At 39.0% G+C, this 24274-nt stretch overlaps 1 protein-coding gene across 1 annotated transcript; it reads right to left on the bottom strand.

The window, feature by feature from the left end:
- Window positions 1-16258: 16258 nt before the first annotated feature.
- LOC146718319 (uncharacterized) lies at window positions 16259-17158 on the bottom strand. Its single transcript, XM_085464338.1, has 2 exons — window positions 17084-17158; window positions 16259-16901 (listed from the first exon to the last, which is right to left on the bottom strand). The coding sequence occupies exons 1-2, from the start codon at window positions 17156-17158 to the stop codon at window positions 16341-16343; spliced, it is 636 nt and encodes a 211-aa protein (XP_085320464.1). The 3' UTR covers window positions 16259-16340.
- Between the last annotated feature and the right edge of the window lie 7116 nt (window positions 17159-24274).

The following is a 24274-nucleotide window of genomic DNA, read 5'->3' as shown; positions in this document are numbered from 1 at the left end:
GGTACTTGACACAGGTAAGTCAAGGCCTTGCAATATTATAGAGACCCAATCATTCACTTTGAGCAAGAATTTGACAACAGTGCAAAAGGAAAAAAAAACTTCTCACCAGTTAGAATCTTTACCTAGTCTTGCACAGTGTTTAGAGAAAAGTCTATAAATAAATGCAATGTCCAGTAATGAATTATATTCCATCTGCTTGTAATGGGGTTTTAAATGTGAAACACCAGGACGCCATTCTACATACCTTAGCTAACCTCCTCACTGTATGAGAGTCTCCCTCTCTTGAGTCTCAAGCACCTGTTAAACTGTGAGAACACTCGACTGCATGACTGCGTTCTCAAAAAGAATCATAGTCCGTCAGCAAAAGCACAAAGTCTTTATCTACAGAAAAATAATTTTATCAATAAATTCAACACAGACTTATAATATTAATGTGAAAATTCATGCCCTCCCTCCTATTAAAGAAAATGCTGTGTTTAATCATGTATAGGTGGGCTATTAACAGCAAATTTATGAAATCTAGTTTTTTTTTTAAATGTTAGTCATATGGTAGTCTGTTATGAAGAAATGTAGAACTAACCGATATACCTTTCCTTTGAAAAAATGCTTATCTTTTCAGTGTTCCCTGAAATATTAAAGGACTTATGTAATCTTCTGTATCTGCTTCACCCATGTATAATACAGGATCTGCACACAGAGGTCAAGTTACCCAAGGCTTGTTTGATTTAATCTTCATTCATGGAATTAATGTTCATAGAATTTGAATGAACTCTCTTTTTTTATCGCACTGAAACTTTTGACTTTGTTTAACTTGACATCGAAATCATGTTAAAAGCCACAAACATACAAACACGCCTTAGTGTGTGAACCTTGTTCGGTTTTGGTGAATTAAGATGATATTTTTAATCTAATTACTTGAATCCAGTGCATATGGTGTTTAAGGGAAATTCTAAAAATATATATTTTAATCAAATTATTGAACAATCTAAATATACTCTACCTTTCAAAGCAATTGTATGTGCATGAAAAAAAGAAAACATTTGGGGGGGGGGGGGGTGTTGTGGTCTAGTGTGATGTTTTACACATAAAAGGAGGTGGATTTACAAACTTTCTGCGTATCCAACATGCTTTTGACCAGAATAGGATATTTTCCAGCACAGTCTGGAAGCACAATTTCCAAAGAAAGAGAAAAGAGAACTGGTTAAACTTTTGTTGCTTAATGTGTGTGCACATGTGTGTAATTTAAACACACAAACACATTGGTTCTGGAGCACTCTCTGATCACTGTGATCTGGAGCACAGCGCCCCACAGTGGCTCAGTCTGGGACAGGTGTCCTCTCTCGCAGCTCCCAACTGTATGTGTGTCCGCTTCAAGGTGGACAGCACATTTACATAAAGGTGCAACCACTTTGCGCCTGTGATAATCAACACTGTTTATCGTTTGATCAGCTATGATTGATGCTCTGTTAATACAAATTTAAGTTAGCGTATTTTCCCTGCCAAGGGACCCATGAAGAGGTTCAATTACAGAGCAATCTCATTAATTCGAGAGCTTGTTACTGAGAGAGGACAGCAGGCTTTTTTAAATTCTGGAATGCAGATGTGTAAGGGACATAATTAGTAGATAAGAGTCCTAATTGGATCCTGCTGTGTGGCTGCAGAGGGTGTAGCCCTTGCAATGTTTTACAAGTTCCACGGTGTGGAAGTACACTTTTTTTTTTAATAACATGCTCACACACATGCGCCATCCGTCACATAAAGTGGGAAGGAGGCCCTTGTATTGTTAACAAATGATTATTGCTGAAGACAAACTTTGTCTATCAGTTGTGTAACATTAAAGGCACTTAAACAGATATAAGTACATGGATAAAATTTGTATTTGGAATTATAATTTGATATCGCTACACATAATTTATCCCAAATCCTTTGATATACCTGAGTTTGATAAAGTAGCAGTCCAGTACACTTTCAATTAAAAGAGCATTTTCCTTTTTTCTTTTGGGTTGACAAAAGCGCAGAGGGAAGGCATCAGACAGTTGTGTGCGCCTCCTTCTGAGCACAGTTGTAATGTTTTATGACAGAGGTTCTTTTTCTCAGCCTTGTCTCCCAGGCCGTGTAAAACGTCACTGATGTGGAGAGCTAAGCAAGTCCGCAGGGCCCCTTCAGAGGCATATCAAAACACCAACCACCCTCCAGTCCAGCACATAGAGGCCGACTTGATTACCCTTGTTAGCTGGCCGTGTTATTTAAGCATGCTTTTCTCCCAGTGGGAGGGGGACCTACAGAAGACTGTACTGATCAATGTGTGGGTCTCCCATGCACACATCCCCTCTGTGTTAGGAGCCCGATCTGTGCCGGGCAAGCACATAAGTGGCACAGCAGGACTGGGAGGCAGGACCAGGGTGGAGGAGGTGCCAGATGGGTGTGGGAAGGGGGAGGGTGGTGGTGCAACCCGGTACTGGCTGGCAGAGTTCCCCCAGCTGTGCCCATTTGAGGGGAAAAGCAGCCCAGAGGAAGCTCCATTAGTTCCTGGGCCAGCCCAGGGCCTGAGTGCCTGATAGGAGTGGCAGCAGAGCAGAAACGCGCTCTCCCTCTTCTCCAGCCTCAGTGACCCTCCACTCTCAATTACTTCTCTAAGAAAGGAGCCTACAGACAATGAACACATCCTCTGGAGCACTGATTTATGCTTCATTCACAGAAGTTTTTTTTCTTGTTCAGTGTGAAAATTGAGAAGAGGTGTCCAAGAGCTGTACCTTAGTCTGGCTTATTATGTGGCAAAGGCCTTCTCAGCATTTACTGCACCTTTCTTTTCTTTTCTTTTTTTTTGAATATTGTCAGGCTTGTACTTTTTCAGCGATAAAATACTTGGACCAATCAGTCAACGAAATCTCCACCATGCATCATGTCTACAAGACAAGGACAAGTCTGAGTGAAAGGCTCAGTTTTCTATAGCCCAACAACCGTTTAATGATCAGATCCAGTCTCTATAGAAATGTATTAACTGTGAAGCCACTTTATCATACTGTTTTGTCTGAAGATTTGACTTGCTGGAGTACAAAAGTGGTCTGGCACACTTTTATAGAAAAGGATTGTGTTAACATCAAAGTCAGACATGCTCTAAGGCACTCCTCCCCACCCCGAGTGATTCATTCACATCAGTGTTTCTTTAGCCAAAAAGAAGCAGAAATGTCTGTATTCTGAAAGATGACACATTCACTACTCATTTTCTCCCTTCTTGGAACAAGTGAGGACGAAAAACACCAGAAAGGACCAGTCAGGAGCCTAAACGTCAGCTGCTTAATGACCCATATCTCTGTTAAATTCAAACTGTTTATTTCTTACACCCTGGTTGCTATAGGCCGGCCACTTTCCTCATTAAAAAAGGACAAGGTCACAAATTTGTGTCAGCTCTGTGATTTCTGTGAAGTTAACAACTCTTATCTCCTGCTAATCTATTCACCCCGATAGACAGTGTTGCAGAATTTCTGCATGAGACACAAACAACTGAGAAACACATGTTCTTCACGGTAAATTCGAATTTTTGACTCGATCTCTTTTAGTCCGAAGCTGATTTATTTCTGTTTTAGGAGGAACACGTTAAAAGTCTGCAAGCTACCAACGGAAACAGATTAATTGTTTCAGTGTTTTACACATGTTTGTTCATTATGTCCTCGTGATAAGCATCTCGGTTTTCAAGGGTCAGGTTTTTTAACCTCTGTTCTTTTGTTTCTTTAAAGGAAAAACGCTTTAGCCATCTCTCCTATTTTCTTGTTTTTATTTGTCTCCCTTTTTTTGTAGTTGATACCACCTAGTTTGGTTTTGTGTCTGTGTGTCTCCATGTTAACTCTGTTTGTGTGTGTTTGTTTATGTGTCTCGTAAGTCTTGGCCAAGTAATCTTGGCCTGGTTGCCTGCTGTGCTGCCTGTCTTTCTTGCTTCCATTGACATTCAGACTGAGCAGCTGTGCCTCTTCATGTTTTTCAATTAGACATCACTTCAAACCAGCCTGTTTGGAATTTAAAAGGCTCCCTTTCCTTGTTTAAACACCCTGGAAACACTGGACATGAAAAACAAATCCAATTGTAGGGACTTTTTTTCTGGAAAAAATATACATCTATATGAGGAATTTTTTGTGTGTGTTGCCTGTGATGGGCAAAACTTTGACCTTTAATTAAGAGTGAATATGATTACTGCTGTGAAGGTACTCTTTAGTGATGGGGGATAAGAAGTGCAGATTATCAGAGGAAGGTTTGACTCACCTCAACAGGTGTTCCCTCTAGGTGCTGGGGAAAAAAAGGCAAAGGCCACAGTAGTGGGACTAAATAACCCAAAAGGTTTGCATTTTTCCAATCACAACAGAGGTGTCATTTATGTCCCCGTCACGAAGCGTGACCTGGACCCAGACTGAGCCCTGAGGAGACACGCTATTGATCTGCACAGCCAAGAAAGCCAGCTGCCATTAAAGCCATGACAGTGGAACTGTACGGCATCGATCGGCAGCGCCGGGGCCCCACCATATTATTTATAGAGGAGAGCTCCATCCACTACTCTCTTATGTCTGATAATTGATGGCAAGTGGGGCCTTGCTTCCTACCCTGACCCCGACAAACTGAAAGTCAGATGGATTACATCTAACACAATTATGATTGATATTATCAGATTACGCCACGCACGGCAAGGCATGCTGGGTGAGCAGAACTGGGGCATGCACTGTTAGAGGATGTCTGGCTTTATTCCTCCTGTGGGAAAAATGGTGAGCCTGTGGTGAAGGTGCGTGTGTGAATGTAACTGAGTCAGCGCATGCAGAGGTCCCGGTGAGGCTAGCGATCCTAGAATATCCAGTACCGTCTTATCTAAGAATCAGATATAAAACACGCATGTTGCAGCCTGTGTGTACTCGTGCATATTAGAGCTTCCACCTGGTTTGAGATGACAATTACAACTCTCCTACAGGTAGTGTGAAACTATCCTTGCAGTTGACTCAAGTTAATTAATACATTTTCCAAAGTTGAAGTTGCCACATTGCCTCATTGATTTATTTCCGCCACTTTCATAAGACTCCCCAAGCAGAATGATTGGATTGAGATCTTCACATTTTCTTCCACCTCAGTTCATTAACATTGTTTTATGGTTTTGTGGGTTTCCCTTTCTTTTTTCTTTTAAAGGATTTCCTTTGTCTTGGTAGATGTATTTAAATAATCAGCGTAGAATTTTCCTAAAAAATAATTTTTAAATGATTTCCCGTGAATAAATTCTACTGCGAAAACATTAGCTTGAAAAGGAGTCAGAGTGTTAAAAAATCAGTTTTGAAGCAGTTTTTGCTTGTAGATCCAAAATTTGACATTTGATTTTGTATGTTTTTATCTACAGTGTGAGAAAGCTTCTCCATGCTCACTCACTTGGTTATGAAACCGCTATTGTAGATGAGGCTGGCTGAAAGTGGTATATTCACAGAGCTACAGGAGCATGCAGCACAGACTCTTCCTGTCCCATCAATGACCAGCATACTGCTCTCAATCCATTTCTTTATGTAGTATTATTATGAGGTTTACTTGCATTTTTTCCCCCTCTAATCCAATTATTCTGAATGACTATAATGTGATTCAGACATTGTTTATTATTCAATTACAGGACATATCTCTCTCTCAAACATGCAACGCTTGCTTGTAAAGCCCCTCTTTATAACTAAGAAGTTTCTGCATTCTTTGGAGTTCATCGTGATGGGGAATTGAATTAACATGACAGAAGGAGTAGATCCTTATGAGACTTAAATTCTAACGACAAGTCTGTTAAAATTCATTTTCCACTCTGATTAGATTTAGTGTGATCATCACGACTTCACAGACATGTCCGTTCTTCATTCATATTTGAGGGAAGAAAAACATAAATCTCCCAAATTGGTTCCAGTCTCTTCTTGTTAAAATGATGGAGATTTATAGCTCGACTGTACAAGGTCTAAGCCGTTTGCCTCTCCCTGCCAACATCAGCTTCATAAATACACCAACAAAAATGTCTTGAATGGTCACAGCAATTGCCCCAGATTAAATTAAATGTACATCTTTCTCCTGTTAGATTTGTATGCCCAATTAGTAAGAAAAACTAAGATTCTGACTAGATACTGATGGTGGTTTTATGGCACAGTAGTGCACAGACTACATGTCTGCATAGTGCTTTAGAATGAGATACATAATGACTTCCAGTAGGTGCTGGTCTCCCATTTTATATATATTACTACTTTAAGTAGCTGTGATAGATTTTAGGGTTGGAACTGGAGAGTGTTCGCATTTAAGGTATTCAAAAGTGAGCATCCTTTCCTGATGGGAAACTGTAGTACAGTAAATAAAATGTATATTTGAAAATCGTTATGTACATGTGACTTACAGTCTGTGATGTGTGCACAGCACAGTGAGCTGTAAGATCCCTGTAACAGTGAGATGAAGTGAAGGAGGGGACCAGGAACAGACTGGTTGGCTGACTCTCCTGTCTCTCTGGCCAAGTGCATTTTAACACCTGGAGTCCTGGCAAGGTCCTCTCCAAGCACTACACTAGGAGTTATTAAGAGCCCCCAAAAAAGGTGATTCAACTGATGTGGGTGGGGGGTATTGAGTGTCAACCAAACAAAAAAAACAAAAGAATTCCCATTCAAAAGATGGTGTAGCATTACACTCCTGCTAATCTTTATCAGCCTAATTTAATGGTTTGTGATATTTGATTTCATTTTTTACTTCAGCAAAGAGAGGAGGTACTATATGTATGGTGAACATATGGCACATATTAGATTACTCATATATTGTTTTGTTTCTGCAGTATCCTCTTTCTCATCCACTGGCTTCATGCAGCATATGTTCTCTGCCATTACTCATATCACAGAATCTATTGAAGTTTATCTGGTATCTGATACCAGCAGTATGTTATATGTTCATAAACGGCCGCTAAGCTCCAGGTAACTTTTTTTATCCCCCTCAAAAAATTAACTGTAAACTTGTGGCAAACATGGCTCCAAATGCATTTACCTGTTGTGAAAACCTGTTTTTTTTTGAGCAACACTAGCCTCCAATTATTCAGGGTATTAATCATGCAAAACAGCAAATTGCATCACGTGAAGTTGTCATTTTGTTCTTAAAGATTTTTCCTTTTCTTATTGTTTACATTTTTTCGAAACTACCATAATTTCTGCACGCTTTTTTAATTAGCCCTAATTTCAAGGCACATCTGAGGCAGATAGTCATTCTGCAGGTATTTGCTCATAAACCAAAGTGAACCAAACTAGGTTTTGACCTGAAAATGAAATCTCACTGCAATCACAGTTTTACTAAACAGAAAAAATTAAACCTTCCAGATGGTTCTAGAAAAATGATTGAATCAAAAATTATAGCACAATAAAGTGTTTTTTGTTTGTTTTTTCAATTTCAAAGTGTCTGGTTTTGGATTATTCCTTAGGAACAGAAAATCTATGCCGAAGCCAAATTATGACACTCCAAAAGCAAGCAGTAACTGCAGAAAAATCATTGTAAGCATAGATCACGTCTATGGGTATAGTGATTTTTGCATACAACACAGGTGCAAATTTAAATGTTTTGATAAATGATCACAGATAAATTCTTTTAAATACATTTTTGCAAACAATAAATATAAAAACAAAATAATAATGTTGCGAGATCAAGCCTATTTTCTTTCTGCTTGTACGGTGTGTCCTTCTAAATGAATCATCAATTGTCTCCTGTCTCTGTCATCATCTAAATTGTATTATAAAGTCAAAATGCAGCACAATACATCTTCAGCGCAGCTATTGTGGCAAGTAATTGAACATATCAGTTCACAGAAGCTAATAAGAGCTAGCTTTGTAATGTAGGAATTGTACATTGACAAACGGATTGCATTTACTTCTTTCTGCTGTGCTTATTATCAGTAAGTTGTAATATAAATATGCAAATCTGCTGCTTGAACTTTACAATCCTCAGTTGAGGCTATTCATCTCCTTTAAAGTGTTCATTTACATGTGGAGAGCCCCCATGCATCAAGCCGTGTCATTTTGAAAGCAAATATTAATCAATTTTGCATTGTGGATTGCCCCGGAGCGGTGTGTAATACATGCAGTGTCTCAGCTGGGATGGATGCACGCAAACGGCTCCCCATTCAAACTTCTGATAACTGTGAAGTGCAGGCAGCACCATTAAGTGCTATCACTAAGCTTTATCATATGAGGTGCACACATGCTCCACCATTCCCAACTCTGGACCTTTTTAAAATAGCTTTGTTTACAGATAAAACAACCTTGAATATAATGCTAATTTCCTTTATCCCATCTAGATACACCCAAACGCAGCTACTGTATTCAGGCTGTATTTCTTTGACAGACGTTTCCTTGCGTGCTTTGGACATGCAAGACAAAAATACCATATAAGTTGTCTAATGGATAATTATTTAAAAAAAAAATTAAAGCCAGATGGCTTGTTGTCTTGTTGGCTTACTGGTGATGGCACATGTGTTAACTGACACTGAATCTTCCATATTGTTCAGTTGATAATACCTAGTGAGCCACCTACGATAATCTTTCAGGCTGAAGTTTGTCTGAGTCATGCAAACTGCTGTATTTCAGCTGACGCGGTCTGTTAATGTTGATACCCTTCAGAACTTGTTAAGCTCATTCCACTGTTCAGCAGCATGACTATTCAGTTTCACAGGAAGCTACAGCAGTTTCACTTTAGTGTAATGGATTGGAATAATACTGTGATTTCCTGTACTCAGACTCATGGCCCATGTAATTTGGTTGTCGGCATCATGATGTTGTACTAATGAGCTCTCAGTGTTGTGTCATGTTTTCATATGGCACTCCTTATATTGTCTGCTGGTGATGGTGAGAGTCTTTGGCCTTGTTACAGAGCTTTATAAGCCATGATGGATTCATGTCATGTTTATCCATCTGCTCACATGCCCAGAGCTCCTCTCTTCACGGCTGCCTTAGCAGGAAAATATGAGTCTGTTTGGGGTCTTTCTGTTGTCTAAAAACTTGTAAAATGTGGTTATATTCAGTTAGTCATGTTTTCCAGGCAAATTATTTCAAATGTTTTTGGTGATTTGTTTTTTCTAGCAACAATATGAGAATGTGGTCTTGAATGAAATATATCAGCTATCGATAAGAGAGCCATGAAGTGTAGTAGATGCATTCCATAGTCCTCAAATATCAGTCACACTTTAGCTCATAACTAAAAACCTGAGAGTAGCATGTTATGATCCAATGGTTTTCCTTGAAAGAAACACTGTACAGTGATATGGGGAAGAAATAAAGCTTGCAAAGTAATCTACTGTACAGTAATGTATCTGTGCAAAATCTGTGAAAGTCATCACAGTTGCATGGCACCTTTGACCAGTGCAGTACAATCAGATTTTCTAGCTTTGTTGAGGAGCTTTGTTCTAGCATCACTGTCATCATACTGAGTAATACCACATTTGGCAAGGCCGCTGGCGTTTTGCAGGCCGTGTAACCAACCTTACCAGGCAATCTGACAGGCTGAAACAACAGTCCTGATAAAGCCAAGCTAGCAACTAAGTAAAAACTCAGCATACAGCAAATACAGCAGCCTGCCCCCATTTCCCTAAGGGCTGCCTCCTACTCAATAGCGTCAGACACGGCAGACAAACGATGATAAAGTGATCCTCTCATGACTTTGACAGGCCCGACAGACAGCGGCAGGTTTGGCTCACGCAATAACGCCAGTCAGCCAGACTCAAAGAAGAGCAATGAGACACGCGTTTCATCTGCAGCTGAGCAGTCAAAGCGAACACCTACCCTCACAGCCAGGTCCCTAATTATTGCAAACCACTTACTACTAAATAAAGAATATTGCTGCTGTCAGAACAGTCTCACAGTCTTTAATTTAGTTTTTAGAATTTCTAGATGACAAAAAATCTCTTTTGTCAGGAACAGGAGGGTTATTTTTAATACAGTATACAAACATATTAGTTTGTTAAGATAAGATAAGATAAGATAACCTTTATTAGTCCCACACGTGGGAAATTTGTTTTGTCACAGCAGGAAGTGGACAGTGCAAAAGTTATGACGCAAAAATTAGAATACAATAAGAATAAATACAGTACACAGCTGTACAGAATAGAATAAAATAATATACTATATACAGTAGAATAAAATAGAATAAAAATATACAATAAGGTAAAAATAGAATACGAATGCTATATACAACTGAGTAAAAATACAACGATGCCAGAAAAGATTATTGCACTTAGTGTTATTGCACATGTGTGGATGTGTGTGTTTGTTCAGTTAAAGTCTTTGTTGTGGAGTCTGACAGCAGTGGGGAGGAAAGACCTGCGAAATCTCTCCGTCCCACACCGTGGGTGCCGCAGTCTCCCACTGAAGGAGCTGCTCAGTGCTGTCACAGTCTGCTGCATGGGGTGGGAGACGTTGTCCAACAGGGATGACAGCTTAGCCGCCATTCTCCTGTCACTCACCACCTCCACTGGGTCCAGAGGGCATCCTAGAACAGATTCTATTCACACTAAATCTTGGAAAAATATATTAATGTTATGAGAATGAATGTGTTTATTGGCCCAAGTGTGAGATGTGTAAACACAAAGCATGGTAAATAGTTTTAGTTTCCTATTGCTCTGAAACTATTTCTCTATGCGGTGACCTGTAATGACAGAAACAATGCAAGTAAACACAAAAACATTGTTTTTTGCTGTCATTTCCTAAGAATCAGAGGAAGTTTTCTGGTTTCTAAATCTAAATTTGTGGTCATAAGTGCGTGGTTATAAGCACAAGTCTTAAACCTGATGAAGGTAGTTAAACTGGCTGCAACAGAAGACTCTCATAATTGCACAGCAATGTCTTTGAACCTACCCACCATAATTCTGATATAACAAAAATGCATCTCAAACGTCTGTATCTGTAGCACAAACTTGTACTCCTCCACTGATCACTATACATGATTACACAACTTCCAGACTAGGTGCACGAGGGCACCTATCAGCCACATCTATGGTACCAATGACAGCGGCACAATGGCTTGATGACATTAAAACGCATCTAAAAGTGAACTACAAGTAAATGAATGAACAGTATTTTTTTTACTGTTTACATATACCAGTTTAGTCAAATGCCTTGCTTGATCTTCCAGGTAATTTAAAGCACCAGGAAGGACCATAATTGCTTTAAAGAAGCAACAAGGCCACAAGGAGAATGGTTGAGCCAAAGGTCAAGCATGTAATATCAAGGAGATCGCACAACTGTCTCCACTGCACAATAGCTTCCAGGAAAAGACACCATGTAGCCATTTCAGCATAAGACATTCATTTCTCTGTTAATTATAGTCATATTGCTGTATTGAAGTCCAGTGTTCTTTAACATATTCTTTGTTTTGAGTCCTTTTTGTCTCAGGTAATGGAATGTCAGCTCAGTGTGATTCCCGTGTGCTGCAGAGTGTTGATCAAAGTGACCTCTGCACCCCTCTGCTCCTGCAAATCAATACACGCAGTCAACAGGAGCTGACAGAAGCAGGCGCAACATATAATAAATGACAATTCACCAACACAATGGCAAGAGCATATCTGACAACTGCTGCTCATGGCAGTCATTTTCATGTGATGCCAAGCTGTTATGTTCAAAGTGGGATTCATTTGCCAGGACTGTCTCACACAGATGCTGATATTACAAGGCTGACTTGTAAGCACCTCATCCCCCAGTCATATGTTCCCGCTGAAGCTGTCCCAGCCAAGTGCTGACAGAGGCAGCGGTATTACAGTTGTATCTTTTTATTGTTGTTGTCTTTCAAAGGGAGCTTATATTGAAAGCAATTTTCCTCTTAAGGGAGCAAATTGTTCACAGAAAATTGTAACTGCCATTGCTTGGAGATGATTGGTTGCATCTTTTGGTGTTGGCAGCCAGGAATGGAAGGATTTCATATGCGGGATTGGAGAGGAAGAAAAAAAAAAGGAGCAGCGCATATTAAGATGTGTTGTGAAAAATGAGTGTGAATTTTCACACACTCCGGATGATGGAAAAGGCTGCTGTTTTTTTGTCAGGTGGAGGGGAAACAGAAATCTGTGTGTATTTTGTTCTTGTGCAAAGAGGTAGAGGCAATGTGTTGTGGTGATGGGAGGTGCAGTTATCATAAACTACTCTGTGAACCTATCAGAAAAACTGTCCATTTCCCTTCATGTTTTGTAGCTTTGTAGGGATCAAGAGGATTTGTTTTTGCTGGCAGTTTTCCCAACACCTGAAACAGAAGGAAAGGGACATCTGGGTTGTGTTGTGGACTAGGAAGCTAAAACGTATGTCAAATGACTGCTTCTAAAACAATGAGAGGGACCAGCAAGGCTCCCTGTTCCCAGACAAAATCTTTGTATACTGCACATATTTAAATTATGACTGGCTTATAAACATACAGAGCATATGGTTTAGCCATCCTTTTTTTCATAAGCACATAAGAAATTGAAGAATATTTTGACAGTTCTGCCTGCATTGATCTTAAAGTCTTGCACGCTGCCTTTAGGAAATGCTCACATTTTAAAGCTTAGCTTTTAATCGAAATTTAAAATGTAAGCATATATATTCACAGATAAGGTTTCACATCATGAGGGTAGAGGTTCGCTAAGCTAAAAACAAACCATAGCAAAAAAGCTGCCCTATCCATGGTTAGGGTTGGGGAGGGACCTGCAAATCTGGCAAACCACAAATATTTTTTGGCAAGAGTACAAAATAGTAAAACACAAATATGGTTAAAAACAATGACAGGCTAAGACATTTCAGGGAAAATATCTCACATGCATTCAATGGAATAAACCACAAGATATCTGAATCATGGAGAAAGCTGATCTGTATTGCATTAAAAAGCCTATCCAGATCCATTCATTCAGTAGAACTGTTTAGAAATTATAATCAGACTAACGGTACAAAGTGTTGTTACAACAGCCACTAGGGCGGAGTTAGCTAGTCATCAGCGCCAGCTTCTGTAGATATCGCTAAAGTCCAACATATAGATTTCAAAATTCTTTTTCAATCTGATGACAACTTTCAAGATTTGGAATATTTTGAACTACCAACATTACAAATTGCACCTTTAATACTTCTCTACACACCTGTGTACAGGACTTAACTCGCAGTGCCAGCTCTCCTGCAGACTTGCTCCCCTTAACTTTTCCCCTTGCATGCCAAATTACGCCTTCTATGCCAAGGGGATTGATTGGGGAACAAAGCCAGACAGTAAATTCACTGCTAGAATTAGAGACTTCTCTTTGCTGTATGGTTAAATAAAATTTACTTTTATTGCAAATTCATTTATTTATTTTGGTACTTTGTCTTTAATATTCAATAATGTGTAGTTCTTCTGATTTCTACCATAGTAATAAAAAAAAAAGAGCTTTATATAGCTCCGCAGCTTGATACCAAGCATGAATTCTAAAATAGTTTTACTTTTGGTTACTGCCAGTGGTGATGACCATCAAATGAATGCGTCAGCTGTTGCTTGTTGTATGCTGTTAAAATGCAAAGGGATCACATGGCTGTCCTCGTGTTTTCATTTAACTGTGAAAACACAGAAAGGCCTTAATAATGATGTGGTTTTCAGCCTCCCTAAGACAAGATTTGAAGTACAAATCAAATATGCATGTTTAAAAAAAAAAAGCAAATGCCATTCTAAAAGACAGCTGTGTATTTTATTTCTGTTTTCAGTATGTGTTGCAACAATGATGAACCATTGCATCTGGCCGAAATTATTGGTTAACCATGTAACCAGCCCAATCTGACCTAAAAACTGATGAAACCATGTACAATGTTTAAACCACAGTAACTGATGCTTAAGATCTTCCAAGATAGACAAGAAAACAAAAATTCTTAGCAGTCATAAGAACATCATTCAGCTGAACTGAACATTCAAATTCTCAGACTATAAAAGTATGATCCATCTATTCTTTGACTATCCCATTCAAGTTTGAAAAAGGGCTGGAGCCTAGCTGTCATGGATTGGGGGGAGCACACCGTCACCAGTCTGTCAGAGGACTATTACAGAGGGACAGAAAACCATTCATACTCATATTCACACCTTGGGTCAATTTAGAATCACTGATTAACCTAACATACAAGTCGCTGGCAGGAAGCCAGGGTACAGAGAGAGAAGCTTTACAGGCGCAGGAAGAACATACAAGCTCTACACAGAAAGGCCTCAGCTGGTCACTGGATTCAAACCCAGGACCTTGCTGTGAGGCAACAGAGGCGACATGTTAAGAGTTCATTTGCAACAAAAAAAGTGTGACTTCCTTTAAAGCCATACTTCAATCTATTGCTGTCTGTCTATTCTCCAGTAAACTGCCCCTCGACATACCACATCCTCCCTCCTCCACCATCACCAACAGGTCGTTGCAGCTGCTGCTAATTACCCACATACTGACATTTCTCTAACTATAGACATAATGAATTATGAAAGTGACAGAGCCAGACCAAACTCACTCAGCAAACATCATGCCACACCTTCCACCAAACCTGTTTGTTTTGGGCGAGCTTGCCTCATCCATTAGTTGTTATTGTTTTTTCTAAACATGACATTGATTCAATTTACCACCAATCAATTTCAAATTGTTCTGACATTTCAGATATGACCTTAAAGCCAGGCAGTCCAAGAACTATGAGTAGGATTAAACTTTTGTTAATGAGGTGATTTCTCTTCACACGGGGCCGTGTGACACGATAGAACAGGAGTGGTCAGTAAAAATTAGATCAATTATTGTGAACGAAACCGCTTTAACTTGATTACCTTTGCACTCGCTAATTTGTGTAATTAATAACCTCCCCTCAGCTGCAGAGAGCAGTTTATTAATAACAATCTATATCTGTGCTCCTTAATGAAATGGCAGGGGCCAGGCCATCCGTTCTGCAGGTAATGTCATAATCAATGGTGCCCAACGCACATGTTAATTACCGTAGTTATTAATTGTTACAGTTGGACTTGAATGCTACATGCTGTCAGCCCCTTTGTCCTGCTATGTATAGCAATCAGTGGATTGAAAATGGCAAATCTAATTAGCCATTCAGCAAGCAGGCTGGGAATCCAAATGAGACGGTATCAGCCCTGACAGCTGGCAGCCGAGGCGCCGTTCACACTGGGCCGTGAACAAAACCGGCATTATCCACTGCCCCGGGAACAACAGGAAAAGGCATGTATCGCAAACTAATAAATACATTCACAGCAGCAGCCTGCCATATCACACAATGGTCTAATGAAATGCTTGCTTGATGCCTTTGTTTGGGTACAAGGAGTGTTTATGCGTTTATCTGTACAGAGTGCACCTCGTCCATCCTGCAGGCACCAGAGAGTCATTTTTAAGGAGGAGAGGGATTCTGTACAAACTTCTGGAAACCATTTTATGTAACTGATAAAAAAAAATTTATTAAACCGATGATTCAAAATCCTTTATTAAGATGAAAAGAGTAAAAAAATAAAGTTGAAGTTTTATTTCAATATGAATTGCAGTCCTGTGTATTTATAATAAAGATCAGCATTTATATAAATAAAGATGATATTATAATAATATAACCCACGTCTAATCCATGAAGCTGCTCCATTCATAGTGAGGTTTTGTATGTTTCATAAACCCTGTCAAGAGCTCATAAGAAGTTTTCCTACAAAGACAATAATGTCTGGATGGTCTCCAGCCCCTTTGCAACCCTTGGATAAGCATGATGGATGGATGGATGGATGGACCTTCAGATTATCATTTGTCTCTTTAAATAATTAGTGTGAATGCTTGTAAAAGCATTCACAGTATTGTTGTTGTAATTTTTATTAGTGTGAATGCTTATCAGCATTCACAGTATTGTTCTTTCAATCTTTATTATTCCATTTTATATATTCCGTACGTTTTTCGGCATCTATCTCCTTCAACACAGTTCAACTTAGAAAACCCATTCAAACACCATTAGATTCCTCTTCTTTAGGACATTACTGCTTGTATTTTTCTCATTTTTAACATTTATATTTTTTAAATTATTCAACTTTATTCAACAAAAATTTTCAAAGGGAGGATCTTCAAATTCTCATTCACCTTACTCGTCTTTCAACTCTAACTACTTCCACATACATTCACATAGAGACACCATTAAAACTTTAAAACGAAGCCAAGACATTGAACTATTCAGCTTGTATTTATCTATTTATCGTTTTATTTTAATGAAGTTTACTTTAAGTGTTCAGATTTGTACTCATTTTTATTTGACTACATTAAAGTAATCAAATAAAGACAGTTTTGATAGAGCTCCTGATGTCAGATGGTAGGTTGGGCTTGCCAGAGGTCGTGCGTTTTCTCAAGTCTATTTTCTGTGAGACAAGTTCTAAAGGATCTTCTCGATGGCACAGCGGATGTTGGTCAGAAACACTTCATTTCCCTTCTTGTTGAAGTGAATTCCATCCTGTCCGAATAGGGTTTCGTCATAATATCTCAGGGAGGGATGTTCAATGATGAAGCCTCCAAAGGAATGAACTGCCTTTCTCATGATTGAGTTTACAGTTTTTTCGCCCATGTCCATCATGTACTTTGGATTTCTGTACCTCCACATTTGGCGTTCGTTGATGCAGGAATATAGGATTGTCATGGAGGGGATCCTTGCATGCAGTTCAGTCAAGTCTTTAGTCATTGCAGAGGAAAGTTCCTGGGCGGATACGAGTCCCAAGTCGTTCCCGCCTGCATGAATGACCAAAATATCAGGTGGACTCTTTCTGAACATCAACTCTGCATCAAAACAAAGAAGGACAACATCCCAGCGCATCCCTGTTTTTCCAAACCAATGAACATTGGCATCAAGTCCAAAGTTTTCTCCAAACTCGTGGCGTGCTGCCCATTCTCCCCGCTTTATGTAACTTGAGCCGATGATCCATATGTTAGGTACCCTCTTCTATGTCTTGCTCATTTCAGTGTGACTGCAGGGTCTCTCTTTAGAGAAACGCCGTTGCTTCTTTGCTGTGGAGAAGCTTCTTTTGTCATCAAGTCGATCCTCAACTTCAGATCGCTTTCTTTTTGATGCAAGTTTGTTGCTAGTTAAAGCAGATTGATCAACCAATGATAGTTTCATCACACTGGGTGGACTTTGCACTCCAGTGGAGAAACTGCTCCGTACTTGGCTTGTAGACACTGGCTGTTGGGTTGGATCATCTTTTAGGCTCAAAGCCTTCATCATTCTAATGATGGTCTTCATCGAAGATGAAGAGTATTTCTTTGATAACCCAAGCATGATATCACAGCAATGACTTCAGGGACTTTTAAAAACCTTTTGTCAAGACGTGTGAGAATTGCAACTATAAGCTCCGAACTGAAAAACAACAATGAAAAGAGTTGAGGTTACAACCTCTATTTAAGGGGTTTTGAAGGTCTGTCATGTGGAGTTCCTTTGATGTCATCTGCACCTCTATGATGTCACAGAGTAGACCCGCTTTTTGTATGCTATTTCCTTTATCACCATCAGAGATGGTAATCCGATTACTTTTTTCAAGTAACGAGTAAAGTAAGGGATTACTATTGCAAAAATGGTAATTAGATTACCGTTACTTTCCCGTAGGAACGCTGCGTTACTACATTACTAAAACCGTGATTTTTTTAAGAGAATGTCTCATGACAGTGACGTAAGCAAGTGCGACGTTCGTGACAACAGCTGTGTGCAGATCAACAATGGATAATATATCGAGTGCAGGAGAGAGTATGAGCGTGCAGCGTTTAAAGCGTGGAAGTACTGACCTTACTTTGAGTTTGATTCCATAAAAAGTGACAAAAACATTAGTGTCCGTTGTGCGTGGGAAGAAAACTTCTTTTTACAGCAAAAAAACCCCCCTAAACTTCCAAGCAAGCACCAAGTGCGCAACGACGTAATGGGAAACTCACAGGGAAACTCGCGGATTCCTCCACTGACCGCCGCGGCACACCTGCACCAGGGTAAACCTCCGCCTGCCCCACTCCTGCTTTACAGGTGAAAATAGAGCAACACGACCGCTAGTCTTTGATTTTATTTATTTTCTGCTGTGTTTTACTTTCATCTATTTGAAAGAGTGAGTGTAAACACAAAAATTTTTAAAAAAAAAATTATGTGCTGGAATGTGCAGAAAATAGGTTTAAATATTAAACAAAATTCTTCCAGTCAGAGAATGTTGCATATAATTAAATTTTTGCTTGATGCATAAAGTTAAAAGATTAAAACTAATAAAACAAGTTTTAAAAAGGGACCTTTCCATTTGATTACATTTTGTATGATGGATTATGTAGAAAAAGTAGAATTGGGCTGAAAGATCTATCGCTTTATCACCTATTCAGGTTGTAAATCGTGTTTTTAAAAAGTAACTAAGTAATTAATTACTTTTAAAAATAAGTAATCAGTAAAGTAACGGGATTACTTTTTGGGGGAGGTAATCAGTAATTAGTTACTGATTACTTTTTTCAAGTAACTTGACCAACACTGATCACCATTCAACTTAGAAAAACCATTCAAGCACCATTAGATTCCTCTTCTTTTGGAGATGTGTGCTTGTATTTTTCTCATTTTTGGCTGTTATGTTTTTTTTAAATTATTCAACTGTATTCAACAAAAATTTTCCATGTAATTTAAAGGGAGGATCTTCAAATTCTCATTCAACTTACTCCTCTTTCAACTCTAACTACTTCCACATATGTTGACCTAGAGACACCATTCAAAAACTTTAAAACGAAGTCAAGACATTGAACTTTTCAGCTTGTATTTATCTTTTCAATATCTTTTATACTTTTTCTTCAGTTCCAGTTTAAGTTTCATCCTTTTTTTTTCAGCCGTTTCAGAGTTTATAATGGGTGTGTATGGGACGGAATGTTGCCGCTAGAGTGAGACAGCTCAACTGCTAGAGTGAGAGGAGGGGGGGAATTTATCTTAAAATATTTTCTTAAAACTGCTGCTGTGTCCGCAGCGTTTGCTCTACAGGTCTGATTTTACCCTCAAAACGTAGCCATCGCTGTCCTCTTTCATCTAATGTGTTTATTATTATAATAGGTGTTATGGTTCTTTCATAAATGTCACCAATGCACAGCCTCCTCCTTCCAACTCTTCCATAGACTCTAATGTTAAAATGGCTCAGAAAGTTCGTTTGAAAATCAGAAGTACAGGCTGTCTTTCCACTGTCACCACGCCAATATAATAAAGTCCACAGGCATGAAAACTGAGAATTCGATAGACTAGACATTGCTGCCACGCACGGTGAAAGAATTTTGTCAATACGACTTGTACTTTTCATTTGGGAACAATTTGTTTCGGCCTGACTTTTCTGTTCATTTTAAGCAGCAAAAGTGAGGTGCATGTCTGTGTGCGTGTATATGGAGCCATTGGGTGCAGTCACTATAGCAACCAGGCTCACACCTGCCTGCTTAACGAGCTCTCTCTCTCACTCTGCCAAGATTCATCTTAAACACTTCTCTTTCAACTGCTGCTGTGTCCACAGTGTTTGCTCTACAGCCATCATTTTACCCTCAAAACGTCGCCATCGTTGTTCTCTTTCCAACACCGTCTCTTTAAAAGCTCAGGGATGTAAACTTTTTAAACTGTGTGGATCCAAGTGGAGGGATCACATTTTAGTCATTCAGTGATTCAAAGAGTATGAACTTTTAATATTCATTCAGATGTTTTCTGACTAAATTTTCTTTTCTCATTACTTAGGTTTTTCTAATTTACATTTAAAACATTTTCAGCTATTTTCCAACTTCTTCTGTGTGAACATCAGCTTTCAAAAGTTCTGCACTTTGGTTTTCAGGTAAAAATTTCTGTATCTTTCATCTTATTCAAAATGTATAACTTAAAATTCAGCAATTAATTCATTTCAGTGCATACATTCAGATTCAAGCATTCACACTGCAGTTTCTTCAGAAAATGCACTTTCTAGTTTTACCTAATTGTTGCTATGGTTGTGAGAGGAAAGGGTTAATAAGAGTACAAAAGGAAGCAGGATGTGGTTTACTGACACAAACCATAATGTGGATTGTGACATAAAAAAAACCTTAATATTCCCGTTTTTACACAAAGTGGATGACAACACGTAGTTCACAATGAAGCAGTATGCCTTGTGTGTGTCTGGTGTCAGTCTCCATATGCACTGCGCTTATATAATTAAGGGTTAATTCATATGAAATCATGGCCAGTAACTAAATGCTATCACGTGGGTCAAGGTTAACATTAAGAACAGCAAACAGTAGGCAGAGCTGATAGCAAAAAGGTCACAGGTTTCAATTTCCACAATGTGCAACCTGCAGAGACGATGGGGAAAGAGCATGCACGCGTGTGCTCTCTGAAAACCGTGCATCTTCAACTTTGCATGAGTCAAAAACAGTGTTTTTAGCATTTTAATAGACTAATCCCATTTTAAAGTTTGTCTTTTTTATTGATAAGAATATCACAAAAAATTGAGCATTATTAAGGATTGTTTGTTTTCTCCAAAAATAAAGGTTACTGCAAAATGCTCCACTGCCATCACCAGGTGTTATTACTGTGACTGTTGTCCAGTACTTAGTGTCTCATTTTTTCATACTGGCACTTGACATGTTGTCATGTATTATATTATATTAGCATTACAAGTAAATCTACTAGTGAAATGAATTCATTTCACTCTTTTGCAAGCAGGTGTACACATATAGTGTGCACGCATTCATTGTTTGCACATACGCACACACACACACACACACACATATCCATATTTAAAGCAGGCAGCAGCTTGTGTCTCCATCAAGAGAGCACCTGTAAATAATGCAGTGTTAAAGGTGGCAGCCAGGAGCGAATTACAGGGTGAACAGGTGGAAGGATCCCCACCCCCACAACCTCCACCTACACACCCTTCTATGCACCAACTCCACCAAACACAAAGCCATGCCAAGTCTCACTCTCAGCTTCACCAGCCGTATTCTTAACACCACACGTGCTTCGCTATAGTGTGGTGGGCCCAGGGGGGCCGCCGGCCTTTCCTCTCGCCATACTCAAAGCAGTGATGGGCAATAAAAACACTTCACATCTTAAGTGAAAGATACGACTTTAAATATTTTACACACATTCTGCATATGCAATTTATCCACACCTGGCTCTTAGGACCAACAACATCTGGTAGCTGTTGCTTTAGAGGCAATTAATTCTTCATCCAAGCGACCAGGTCCTTTCTGAAAATGAGAGAGAACAACTTACGTGTTACTTAGATGAGAATAAATGTTAAGATTACAATACAGAACACAACAGCAGTTTAGAAGAAGCAATGATACATGTTTTACTGGAAAGACATCAAAAGGTGAAATGGAGTATTTGGCTATAAGTGTAGTTTTATCTTTTTACAAAAGACAACTATCGTGGCCAATGTGCTGTATGTAAGAATGTCGTTGCTGATTCAAAAAGTGATTAATGAAAATGTTAATTCCACATTTCTTTATACCACAAGTGGCATTTTAAAGAAATGGTGGTGTTTTTTTTAAAGAATGTTGTTTGATGAAACATGGAAGGCTGCAATCGATGCTTTAAAAAAAAAAAAAAAAAAAAAAGACAGAAATGCTAATTTTGTGTCCTGACAACAATCAAGCCAGAGGGACTTGCATCTCTCAGCTGATGAATTGACTTGATAGATCTACTAAATGTCTGAGTGTAATTTTAGAGAGGCACGTGTCCACGGAAAAGAAAAAACAATCTGGGTAATGGTGAAAAATAACTGTCTTTGGACGCCTGAAGAAAAGTTTGGGGGGAAAAAAAACTAAAGAAAAGATTTTAAGATAACTTAAAGTGACTGAGTAACTGCTGAGTTAATACTTCTGGCAATAAACATTTAGGTTGATTACACTACTTTGACTTCATCAGAAACTGACCTTTGAAGACACTAAATAAAACCGGTTACCGTGATGGAGTTAAAACAACACTGAAGTGGTATATTGAGTTAGGACTGATTGGCTTAAAACCATTCATGCTCCACTCTTTTTCATCTTTAGTGCCGGAAATCACTGCTTTCCTGTTGTCTGAATGGCCGCAAACATTTACCTTCCTTCTGCACTGATAGGATTCTTTTGTTTATAGCTGTTTTTTCCCATGGGAATGAAAGTAGATTCGAACTTCAATGCTAAGTGAGAACTCTTCTGCATTTCTGTGCACCATATAACAACAGGGGACACCAGATTACCTTATGAGATGGTGTTTAAGATGCCCATGCTGCCACCAAGGCCTGTGTCCATGGCGTGGATGTGAGAACCACAGCAATGAAATCTTGGCAAGGTTATAAAAGAACAAAACAGTCCTCTGTCAGTGAGAAAGAACAGGCTAGTGAGACATTTCTAATCCAGCACCAAAATAAGAGTTTCTGTTTTGAGAGAATTTTAAAGTTTAAGGTCAAGTGAGTAAAGAATGACTTGTGGTTTATGGAAATTGTTGAAACTCTCCACAGGATGGGGCAAGTCCTAATTTAGCTCTTTCCTAACCCTTCTATTTGTTTGGGTTTGACTGCTGTTTTTCGGTGAATCAAAAGTTTAAGACCAAAGCAGGTGACATTAAACTACTGTAATCCTGTTTGCTGTTAGTTTGTGTGGAGGGTGGGGTTAAGGTGTTAGATGGACACTGGTTCTACTGACTGTTTATCATAAACACAGCCTAGCCCAGAGAGGTCCATCTGCTTTGATTTTATTTAGTGATTCCCCCCAGGGGCCCTGAGCTGGAGAGAGAATAACAATACTTGAGCCCATCTGTTCCCATAGAACCAGCCCCGGCTAAATTACCACACGCTACGAGCGGCTGGCATATGCTGTGGCATAAAGCTACAAGAGGGCATTGTGCGCCAGCTGTTCTGTTGACAAATACTTATCTGGCACTTCTGAAGTCAGCTTGCTAAGCTGGTTTCAAGTTTGACTAAAAACTAAACAGGGTAAGGTGTGGAACAGGCCTCCCGTCCGGGGTGGAGATGCATGTATAATGCATGCTGCTTTATCCAGGCATATCATTTTGTCAGAGGTCGTCTGGGGAATTGGGTCACCGATGTAGACTTAAGCTGAGCATATTAGGGCAGCTAGAAGACTGCAACCAACCGAGTGTTCAAAACAGACTATAACTAATCTTTCACATTCTCCCGTAACAATAACAGGCTGTAATCATACTGTTGTTAAATGTTTATATGTCAGTGGATGATGGTAGTAATCCTGTCAGTAAAGAAACTGATCTTTCTATGCGGGGTTAATACACACTTTAAACAGTCATGAATACACCAAGGGATCTGTGGGGATTCATACCTATATGCCTTTAAAATAAATAAATGCAAAAATAAAAATTAATTAAAAGTAATAACACTGAACAAGAAAATAGATACTGACATTCATGTTTGTTAATGGCAGATGAGATGCAAGCTACAGGTACTAAAATCAGTCTTTGTGCATTTGCACTACACTAGCCTGACATAAGTGAGTTTTCATCTGATTCAGAAAGTAGTATCACATCTGTGCCATGGAATGATAGCTGTCAGTTTAAACCTAGCACCATGATTTCCTACCCCGCCCAAAAAAGCCTGGGCATGATAAAGTCTATAATGAAGCCAGCTAGCTGCATCTGAGTTGCTTTATATACACTTTAATTTAAAAAAAAAAAAAAATGTTTAGCATGAAAATTAATTTTAAAAATATCTATTTCTTCCCAAATTATTAGGCAAACATAAAATAAAAAGTATATATCATGCTATAACTTGCCATGTGCTTCAGCATCACTGCTGCAAATGAAGACCAAAAAACGCATTAGCCTCATTTATTCTTGTTAATGTAGTTTGACACATTTAAAAAAATAAATAAATAAAGATCTACTTATTCATGTGCCAAGTTAAAAACCCTTAGTGACTACATGGCTGAAATACCAACCGGAAAACTTGCAAATTCGCTCCAACACCACACAGCATCTGCAGAAAAATTCCTACACTGGCACAAAATACACAAGACTTGACATTTCACCCTTCAAAATGGGCTTTATTTTTAACATTTACAGGAACATCACTGACATAAATTTTCCACCTGTTACATATGTCTACACTGTACAGATGAAAGAGGAAAAAAAAAAAAATCTCAATCCTAATCTCTGCTCTGAGACTTCTCTCATAGAGAACAAGGCTCCAATCAGTGATAAGCTCCAGCAGTGCAGAAAAAGTTTGCACAGGTGTCAGAATACCTGCAACAGTGGAAACGACCACAGACCAAAATGGAAGTTGTCAGGTGGGAGGTACTTTAAAATTTGTCCTTATACGGTCACCTAATAATCACAACCTAATCCAT

This window comes from Copadichromis virginalis, linkage group LG1 (genome assembly GCF_057382275.1).
Source record: "Copadichromis virginalis isolate Kocher_CV1m ecotype Utaka linkage group LG1, C_Virginalis_male_GT1.1, whole genome shotgun sequence".
NCBI classification, from domain to species: Eukaryota; Metazoa; Chordata; class Actinopteri; order Cichliformes; family Cichlidae; genus Copadichromis; species Copadichromis virginalis.
This window is presented reverse-complemented; position numbering and strand designations above follow the sequence as displayed.